This window comes from Salvelinus sp. IW2-2015, unplaced genomic scaffold (genome assembly GCF_002910315.2).
Source record: "Salvelinus sp. IW2-2015 unplaced genomic scaffold, ASM291031v2 Un_scaffold1621, whole genome shotgun sequence".
Lineage (NCBI taxonomy): Eukaryota > Metazoa > Chordata > Actinopteri > Salmoniformes > Salmonidae > Salvelinus > Salvelinus sp. IW2-2015.
Genome location: NW_019943039.1, coordinates 123054 through 133880, shown reverse-complemented (window position 1 = coordinate 133880; position 10827 = coordinate 123054). Strand labels below are relative to the sequence as shown.

General features: G+C 46.7%; 1 protein-coding gene across 1 annotated transcript in view; it reads right to left on the bottom strand.

Annotated features, from left to right (window-relative positions):
• The window catches only part of LOC112071482 (catenin alpha-1-like), a 96833-nt gene that overhangs the window by 33785 nt on the left and 52221 nt on the right, over window positions 1-10827 (bottom strand). The window contains 3 exon segments of the mRNA XM_070439415.1: window positions 10317-10372; window positions 10375-10395; window positions 10398-10427. Of these exon segments, the coding sequence (XP_070295516.1) occupies window positions 10317-10372; window positions 10375-10395; window positions 10398-10427 (107 nt within the window).

Here is a 10827-nt window from a genome sequence, read left to right as displayed (position 1 = left end):
CAAACAATACACAAGCCAATATTGTGACACTTGTATAAACTGATTGGCTGAACGCTACGAAGCTAGGCTACATATTTAACCTTGTAGCGTGGCTGAACGCTACGAAGCTAGGCTACATATTTAACCTTGTAGCGTGGCTGAACGCTACAAAGCTAGGCTACATATTTAACCTTGTAGCGTGGCTGAACGCTACGAAGCTAGGCTACATATTTAACCTTGTAGCGTGGCTGAACGCTACGAAGCTAGGCTACATATTTAACCTTGTAGCGTGGCTGAACGCTACGAAGCTAGGCTACATATTTAACCTTGTAGCTGGCTGAACCCTACGAAGCTAGGCTACATATTTAACCTTGTAGCGTGGCTGAACGCTACGAAGCTAGGCTACATATTTAACCGTGTAGCGTGTATAAACTGATTGGCTGAACGCTACGAAGCTAGGCTACATATTTAACCTTGTAGCGTGGCTGAACGCTACGAAGCTAGGCTACATATTTAACCTTGTAGCGTGGCTGAACGCTACGAAGCTAGGCTACATATTTAACCTGTAGCGTGGCTGAACGCTACGAAGCTAGGCTACATATTTAACCTTGTAGCGTGTATAAACTGATTGGCTGAAGGCTACGAAGCTAGCTACATATTTAACCTTGTAGCGTGTATAAACTGATTGGCTGAACGCTACGAAGCTAGGCTACATATTTAACCTTGTAGCGTGGCTGAACGCTACGAAGCTAGGCTACATATTTAACCTTGTAGCGTGGCTGAACGCTACGAAGCTAGGCTACATATTTAACCTTGTAGCGTGGCTGAACGCTACGAAGCTAGGCTACATATTTAACCTTGTAGCGTGATAAACTGATTGCTGAAGGCTACGAAGCTAGGCTACATATTTAACCTTGTAGCGTGTATAAACTGATTGGCTGAACGCTACGAAGCTAGGCTACATATTTAACCTTGTAGCGTGGCTGAACGCTACGAAGCTAGGCTACATTATTAACCGTGTAGCGTGTATAAACTGATTGGCTGAAGGCTACGAAGCTAGGCTACATATTTAACCTTGTAGCGTGTATAAACTGATTGGCTGAACGCTACGAAGCTAGGCTACATATTTAACCTTGTAGCGTGGCTGAACGCTACGAAGCTAGGCTACATATTTAACCGTGTAGCGTGTATAAACTGATTGGCTGAAGGCTACGAAGCTAGGCTACATATTTAACCTTGTAGCTTGTATAAACTGATTGGCTGAAGGCTACGAAGCTAGGCTACATATTTAACCTTGTAGCGTGTATAAACTGATTGGCTGAACGCTACGAAGCTAGGCTACATATTTAACCTTGTAGCGTGGCTGAACGCTACGAAACTAGGCTACATATTTAACCGTGTAGCGTGTATAAACTGATTGGCTGAACGCTACGAAGCTAGGCTACATATTTAACCTGTAGCGTGGCTGAACGCTCCGAAGCTAGGCTACATATTTAACCTTGTAGCGTGTATAAGCGCATGTAAGACAACACACTTTTGTTCAGAAAGGTGCCCATCTGACAACAATCAAAATTCAAACAAGGCTACGACAAACTGACGTCTAAATAAAATGTTCTGTTCCTGCTGTATTCCTGGGTAATAAGCAGAGGAAACACCAGCCCCAGTGTATCTCTCTTTTGCGCACAGGGGCATTGTCATGCTGAAACAGGAAAGGGCCTTCCCCAAACTGTTGCCACAAGTTGGAAGCACAGACTTGTCTAGAATGACATTGTATGCTGTAACGTTACGATTTCCCTTCAAGGGGCCTAGCCCGAACCATGAAAAACAGCCCCAGACCATTAATCCTCCACCAAACTTTACAGTTGGCACGATGTATTGGGTCAGGTAGCGTTCTCCTGGCATCCGCCAAACCCAGATTCGGCCATCGGACTGCCAGATGGCGAAGCGTGACTCATCACTCCAGAGAACGCATTTCCACTGCTCCAGAGTCCAATGGCGGTAAGCTTTACACCACTCCAGCTGACACTTAGCATTGTGCATGGTGATCTGAGGCTTGTGTGCGGCTGCTCGGCCATGGAAACCCATTTCATGATGCTCCCGACGAACTGTGGTGGATGACTCAGTATTAGTTGGGTAACACAGATAATTAAGATGTCTTATCTGCATAATATGCGTATGTGATATACTTGTTATTAGGATGTATCCCTTTTGGACTCTGGTGTTGGCAGTTGTACTTCTTCCCTCAGCTGGGGCTCAGTCACRTGGGGCCCAGAGAGGGGAGAGGTCAGGCTTGTCTTTTACATGTATCTGGTGCTATGCAGAATATCAGAAAGGGAAGAGGACAGGATGGAACATCGTCTTCATATGTGAATGTGTCTTTACCTATTCTTAAACCATGTGAAGGGATGGTGTGATTAATGTGGAGCCAATTACTGGTTTCCACAATGTCTGTGCTCAAGTCACTCCCTCCTTTGGCATTGGGGGGAGGTGTATGGCAGTGACTGGAACCATTGTATGTCCTCTCTGATGTTGCACTTATCTTGGGATAGTGTATGACCTAGAGGCTTACTCCCCTCAGTGAGCTTGTCCAGGAGTGGGGTCAAGAAGGGGTTTTACTTGAGATGGGAGTATCTAGAGTTGACAATTGAGTTATGCCATTGGATGAGGTAATGGTTCTGTGCTATGAAATACCAGGAACGAGATTAGAACCTCGTCTTAGGTACCAAACTGAACGATAAGTTATAGCGAATGCTATCTGGCTACGTGATACTCCTTTATAAAGACGCCTTGTGAAATGTTCTATGTATCTGTTGTTCGTCATGTAGGTTGAGAGGGGTGTATCTTGGCTATAAAAGATCTTTGTATTTTTGGTGTTGTCACTTTCAAAATGGTTCATTAGAAATGGCGCATCATTGAAAGGAATTGCTATTGCAAAGCTCTTATTATTAAAGATGTAGTTTAAGTATAACTCTGACTGGTGTGTGAAGTTTGTCTCTCTCCTCATTTGGTAATACAGAAATTACCGACATTGGTTCCAGAGGCAGTTTGGAACTCGGTAATGAGTATTGCAACCGAGGARAGCGGTCACGTTCTGTGAGCTTGTGTGGCCTACCACTTCTTGGCTGAGCCGTTGTTGCTCCTAGACGTTTCCACTCTACAGTAACAGCACGTACAGTTGACCGAGGCAGCTCAAACAGGGTAGACATTTGACAAACTGACCTGTTGGAAAGTGGGCATCTTATGATGGTGCCAAGTTGAAAAATCACGGAGCTCTTCAGTAAGGCCATTCTACTGCCAATGTTTGTCTATGGAGATTGCATGGACGTGTGCTCGATTTTATGCAACGAGTGTGGCTCAAATAGAATCCACTAATTTGAAGGGGTGTCCACATACTTTTGTATATACAGTGCATCTACCTATACCCATCTATCCATCTAGCATCTAGATGTCCTAGCCTACCTCTCAGGTAATAAACACAGTAGTAGCCTTATATTAATGAACGATGCGTTACTATGCAAACTCCTAACCCGTGTAGCTCAGTTGGTAGAGCATGGCGCTTTGTAACGGCAGGATTGTAGGTTCAATTCCCACGGGGGGGGGGGGGGACCAGTATGAAAATGTATGCACTCACTACTGTAAGTCGCTCTGGATAAGAGCATCTGCTAAATTACAAACATTTAAACTTAGTCTCTGCACTAATATTTTGCATAATATGCATCTGCTCTCTGCTGGCCTCTTATTTTTTTAGCTCTTGTGGAGTCCCAGGAAAAGCTAGTCTCAGGAGACCACATATTTATTGTGCCTTGAGGGGTTAGGTCTTAGCGCAGCGTCTGTGACCTTGAGGGGTTAGGTCTTAGCGCAGCGTCTGTGACCTTGAGGGGTTAGGTCTTAGCGCAGCGTCTGTGACCTTGAGGGGTTAGGTCTTAGTGCAGCGTCTGTGACCTTGAGGGGTTAGGTCTTAGTGCAGCGTCTGTGACCTTGAGGGGTTAGGGGTTAGGTTAATAGCTGTGGCTGTTAAGTCCAATCCGTGTGAGTCAGACTCGGCCACAATTGCCGGACAGATGTTGTCGATGTGGTGCTGTCCTGATGTTATTTCCTATTCGCTCTCTTTACTTCTCAGTGTCGAGCCAGGGTTGTTTCGCTTGTCAGCAGCCCGCTGAAAAGTGCCTGCTGCCAGTGGAGACGGTGGGCAGAATCTTCCCAGGTGTCGATGTCGATGGTAAAGGACTTGTCTTGCTTGCAAATATCTCTACAGCGTAAGCTGTGGGCTGCCAGTTGGTCTCTTTCCAGAGGACAATTCTGCGCAGAGAGAATGTCCTTCTGGATTCGTCCGTCATCCATCCGATGTACATGGCAGAGGCAGCGAAGACGTCGTTGCCTCAGGAGAGGATACATACTGGGTAGTCGTGCTCTCTCCAGGACCGCGGTATGTGTGATCCTGTCCGTCTGGGTGATGCCCAGTATTCACCTCAGGCAGCGCAGGTGGAGGTTCTTTAGCCTTCACACTTGGTGTGAGCGTGCTGGTGACACAGGTTTGGTATACAGGCACCTGTGTGTGAACTGAGTTTGTGCCATACTCTAGATCAGTGGTCACCAACAAGCCGACAGCGACCGACAAGAGGTGTGAGACCAAGTCACTATTATTCCAGTCACAAGCAAGTCTCAGGTCACAAGGTCCCAGTCTCAAGTCGCATCCCAAGTAGAACGAGTCAAGAGTCAAGTCCAAGTCGTACATTCTAAGAGAAAGTCAAGTTCTTTTCTTCAAGTCTCAAGTAAAAAATAAATAATATATACGTGCAGTAACTTTTTCCAACTACAAATCTTTGTCTATTTATTGAGGCTACCAGACAGCCCTTCTCATTATTTTGTCTACAACACATTTTGATGATATAGTTGTAAAATGGAGCCTTTGTATCCGTAACAAGAGCTTTAAATCAGCAGAAGACAAGTCAGGTCGACGAGTTCAGAGTGGACATTTATTTACAGGTCTTGGTGATCCAATGGCGAACGTGCCGCAGTCGGATCATACAAAATATACAAGTAGATTCATCAAATATACACAGGCAATAGCCCAAAAATAAATAGCCTCTGTATCAGGCCCTGCACCATCTGAACAGACACAGGTAGAGGACAAGACTGCACAGCCTCCCCTTGAGAAACCAAATAGAATCTGTACATAATCAAACAGCTACATAAGAACTTGCCGCTCACCCCCGGACCATCCAATTGGCAATTACAACCAATAAACAGGTTCTACAATGTAAAAGGCCATTTACCCCATCCATTGTTACATTTGTCTTATGATTACTAATTATATTTCATCACCATTTATAAATGGAACAATGTGATCTTATTCAATATACTGACACGTAGCCCTTTTCTATGCGCACGGAGTCCCGCAATCTCTTACTACGCACAACCAGAATGACACACGGTCACAAACACACAGAACTCCCGACATAACCCAGGAAATATGAACAAAGAAACCATACATTGAATGAAATAACCAGAATTTCTACTTCATGAGTCTAGTGAACGTTGCTGTGCCCGATAAACTTTGGGGCCCAACTCGAGAGGGTAAGAAATGTTAAATAAACCATTTTACAACTGCTTGGCGACAGGTTGCTGGTGATGGGACCCCAAGGTTAAGTGACAGGTTGCTGGTGATGGGTGGACCCCAAGGTTAAGTGACAGGTTGCTAGGGTGGGTGGACCCCAAGGTTAAGTGACAGGTTGCTGGTGATGGGTGACCCCAAGGTTAAGTGACAGGTTGCTGGTGATGGGTGGACCCAAGGTAAGTGACAGGTTGCTGGTGAGGGGTGGACCCCAGGTTAAGTGACAGGTTGCTGGTGATGGGTGGACCCCAAGGTTAAGTGACAGGTTGCTGGTGATGGGTGGACCCCAAGGTTAAGTGACAGGTTGCTGGTGATGGGTGGACCCAAGGTTAAGTGACAGGTTGCTGGTGATTGGTGGACCCCAAGGTTAAGTGACAGGTTGCTGGTGATGGGTGGACCCAAGGTTAAGTGACAGGTTGCTGGTGATGGGTGGACCCCAAGGTTAAGTGACAGGTTGCTGGTGATGGTGGACCCAAGGTTAAGTGACAGGTTGCTGGTGATGGGTGGACCCCAAGGTTAAGTGACAGGTTGCTGGTGATGGGTGGACCCCAAGGTTAAGTGACAGGTTCCTGGTGATGGGTGGACCGCAAAGTTAAGTGAAGTTGCTGTCATCTTTCAGTGTGTAGTTGTCAATGGAAGGGGAACTTGTTCAATGCCCTGTCCCATTGGTTTTGGTTCTCTTCAAGCTAAAGTCCTGGCACGTTAGGGTTCATGAGGGCTTGTAGGTGGCTCTTGGCAACGGGGGTCGCTGGTACTGCGTTGTCTGCGTATAACATATCCCGGATGAGGAGTGGATGCTCCTTTGTTTTAGCGTTTAAGTGAGCAAGATCGACTAGTTTCCCGTCCATTCTTGTAGATGTCCCAAAGGCTCGCCGGAAGAGGGGAAATAATATCCCCAACAAGTTTGGTGGGGCCAGCACACAACCTTTCTTAACTCCGCCAAAGAAGGAGTCCGACGTGGACACGTCAAACTGGATGGTTCCTTGCATGTTGGTGTGGAAGGACTGAAGAATACTGAGGAGGGTTTTTTGCGGGGGGGGGACATCCTATCCCGTTGGACCATCTTGAAGAGGCCGCTCCTGCTCACTAGTACCTCCGCTCTCTGTAATGGTCTCAGGAGAGAAGATCATGTCTGTGGTGGGTGTTTCTGCTCTGAAGCCTGCCTGTGACTCTGGGTAAAGTTTCCCTCTGAGGATCTGGTGTATATTCAGTGCAAAGTTTACCAGTGATGCTGAGTAGGACGATGTCACAGTAGTTACAATCACTCCCGTCTCTCTTGTTTTTTTCTGTACAAGGTGACAATACTGACATTCCTAATGTCCCGAGGGACAGCACCATCCCGCCAGCACAAACAGAGGAGCTTGTGGAGTCCCCACACTTGAGGATTTCAGCTGTCATCCCATCACCGCCCCCTGTGCTTCTTCACTGGCTAGGCTGTTTTCGATGCCGTCGTAACTTGCCTCTGACGTTGCCCGTGTGAGCAGATGATAGATGTCATTGCAGAGCAGCAGCCAATAGCACAGCGTCTCGAGGCTTGCTGGAGTTTCTTCCTCGCAGCTCTGGGGTCTTTTCGTTTGGGGGGTAAACTTGAAGTTAGTGGTGAGGGCAATGCCCTTCTCTTCCATGATGTGTTTCAGTACCTGTAGCATTCAAACCAGTCTGACTTTCTCAAGCGTTTTGCCAAAAGCTGTGAAGGCCGTGCGGATGGTGTCTCAGGTCGTCCCATTTCTGCTGGGCAGAGTAGTATTGGGAAAAGTGGGAGAGGGAACGCTGCAGCAGTTGTTGGGTCAGCTGTTTTCGCTGCCGTCGATGTGTGGGGCTCTTTCCTTTGGTTTGGCTTAGTGTATCTTGTCTGTAGAATCTACAGCACACGAGGGAGTGGTCTGTGTCGCAGTATGTGTTGTGAAAACGGCGGGTTTGGAGGATGCCTCAGATCCGCTCGTCGTGTAAGGATCAGATCCAGCTGCTGCCATTGACTTGACCGTGGGTGTCTTCAGGAGACTTGTCTGGAAGTATGAGTTGGTGATGCATAGATTGTGGATTGTGCAGACCTCAAGGAGATGCTGACCATTCTCATTTATCTTACCAATGCCATGGTGTCCCAAGCAGGAGTCTTGGTCTGCGCCGACTCTTGCACTGAAGTCGCCAACCAGGTAGGTGTGTTCTTGTTAAACGTATCTCAACTAACTGTTGAAAGCGATGAAGAAACGAAGCAACAAAAGGCATTAATACCCACATCACACAACATTAGGTGATATATCAAAAGTAATGTGCCACACTACGAATTATAAAAATGTAAAATACGCCATTATTATATATTAAAACATTTACATTTTGCCAGCCAGAATTTTAACTTAAGCTGCAACGTCCCTCCCGGCGTCACGCCTTCCCTCCCGGCGTCACCCTTCCCTCCCGGCGTCACGCCTTCCCTCCCGGCGTCACCGCTTCCCTCCCGGCGTCACGCCTTCCCTCCCGGCGTCACGCCTTCCTCCCGGCGTCACGCCTTCCCTCCCGGCGTCACGCCTCACATATTCTCTCCCGCATCACATATTCCCTCCCGGCGTCATGGTTTGAACGAAGTACACTATATCCCAGTCCACATAATACAGTCCACACAAAAAAGATGACTGTAGCTTGTTCAAGGTATTTCCCCAGAGAGCAGACATCTACAGCCTTATGTTTTCCCTGACATGTGTAAAGTGCAGTAGCCTATATAGCCAATCATACGGCATAACGGGACAATCATTTGGCCTCTTTTTTCTTTTTTTAAGGCTTGAACTCAAAATGTATTTGCAGGCTCATCTGGTTTAGGTTTTCACTGAGATCAAAGCTCTAATTAAATCTAGACATGCTTTAGAATGACACTTCCGTTTTTGGTGGGAAAAGTGATTTATTCTCGGGATGCAACATTTGTAAGATACTGAACATTTTTAAACCTCATGGAGATAGAGAGGGCTGTGTGTTATTTAATGTCTGGGATAGAGAGGGCTGTGTGTTATTTACTGTCTGGGATAGAGAGGCTGTGTGTTATTGACTGTCTGGGATAGAGAGGGCGTGTGTTATTACTGTCTGGGATAGAGAGGGCTGTGTGTTATTTACTGTCTGGGATAGAGGGCTGTGTGTTATTTACTGTCTGGGATAGAAGGGGCTGTGGTTATTTACTGTCTGGGATAGAGAGGGCTGTGTGTTATTTACTGTCGGGATAGAGAGGGCTGTGTGTTATTTACTGTCGGGATAGAGAGGCTGTGTGTTATTTACTGTTGGGATAGAGAGCTGGTGGTTATTTACTGTCTGGATAGAGAGGCTGTGTGTATTTTACTGTCTGGGATAGAGAGGGCTGTGTGTGATTTTACTGTCTGGGATAGAGAGGCTGTGTGTTATTACTGCTGGGATAGAGAGAGGCGTGTGTGTTATTACTGTCTGGGATAGAGAGGGCTGCTGTGGTTATTTACTGTCTGGGATAGAGAGGGCGTGTGTTATTACTGTCTGGATAGAGAGGGCTGTGTTATTTACTGTCTGGGATAGAGAGGGCTGTGTGTTATTTACTGTCTGGAGTAGAGAGGCTGTGTGTTATTTACTGTCTGGGAAGAGAGGCTGGTGTATTTACTGTCTGGGATAAGAGGCGTGTGTTTATACTGTCTTGGATAGAAGGGCTGTGTGTTATTACCTGTCTGGGATAGAGAGGGCTGTGTGTTATTTACTGTCTGGGATAGAGAGGGCTGTGTGTTATTTACTGTCTGGGATAGAGAGGGCTGTGTGTTATTTACTGTCTGGGATAGAGAGGGCTGTGTGTTATTTACTGTCTGGGATAGAGAGGGCTGTGTGTTATTACTGTCTGGGATAGAGAGGCTGTGTGTTATTTACTGTCTGGGATAGAGAGGGCTGTGTGTTATTTACTGTCTGGGATAGAGAGGGCTGTGTGTTATTTTACTGTCTGGAAGAGAGGCTGGTGATATGGGTAGAGGGCTGTGTGTTATTTACTGTCTGGATAGAGAGGCTGTGTGTATTTACTGTCTGGGATAGAGAGGCTGTGTGTTATTTACTGTCTGGGATAGAGAGGGCTGTTTGATTTAGTTCTGGATTAGAGATGTGGTTATTTACTGTCTGGATAGAGAGGGCTGTGTTTATTTACTGTCTGGGATAGAGAGGGCGTGTGTTATTTACTGTCTGGATAGGAGGGCTGTGTGTTATTTACTGTCTGGATAGAGAGGCTGTGTGTATTTACTGTCTGGATAGAGAGGCTGTGTGTTATTTACTGTCTGGGATAGAGAGGGCTTGTGTTATTTACTGTCTGGATAGAGAGGCTGTGTGTTATTTACTGTCTGGGATAGAGAGGCTGTGTTTATTTACTGTTCTGGATAGAGAGGGCTGTGTGTTATTTACTGTCTGGGATAGAGAGCTGTGTGTTATTTACTGTCTGGGATAGAGAGGGCTGTGTGTATATACTGTCTGGGATGGATTGATAGGATGGAGAAGAGGATACAGGGGGTGGAGGAGAGGGATAGAGGAGACATGGGGAAGAGAAGCAAGACGGAGGGATAGAAAGAGATTGAGAGAAACACTAGGAGAGATGAATGAATAGGGAGAGAGAAAAAGAGCGGAGCGAGAGCAACTCCAGGGAGAGAGAAAAAGAGCGGGAGCGAGAGCAACTCCAGGGAGAGAGCGAGAGCAACACCAGGCAACAGAGTGCTAGATGTGAGACATGGATCAGTGTGTAATCTACCTGGTCTGCGATGGTACGGCCCAGTTTATCCATCCTGGATCCAGCCTCAGCAATCTCTTAGCAGCACTGATGACATCAGAGTATTCTTCAACGGACCTTTACCCCGGAACACAGGCACACACACACATCAGTCTGCTGTTCACACACACACACATCAGTCTGTCATACACACACACATCAGTCTGCTGTTCACACACAACACCACACACACACACACACACACACATCAGTCTGCTGTTCATACACACACCTCTTCAACGGACCTTTACCCTGAGAACACAGGACACACACACACGTCAGTCTGCTGTTCACACACACACACACACGACATCAGTCTGCTGTTCATACACACACACACGATGTCTGCTGTCATACCACACACACACACACACACACACACAACACACACACACACACACACACACACACACACACACAACACACACACACGTCTGCTGTTCATACACACACACACATCAGTCTGCGTTCATACACACCACACACACACACA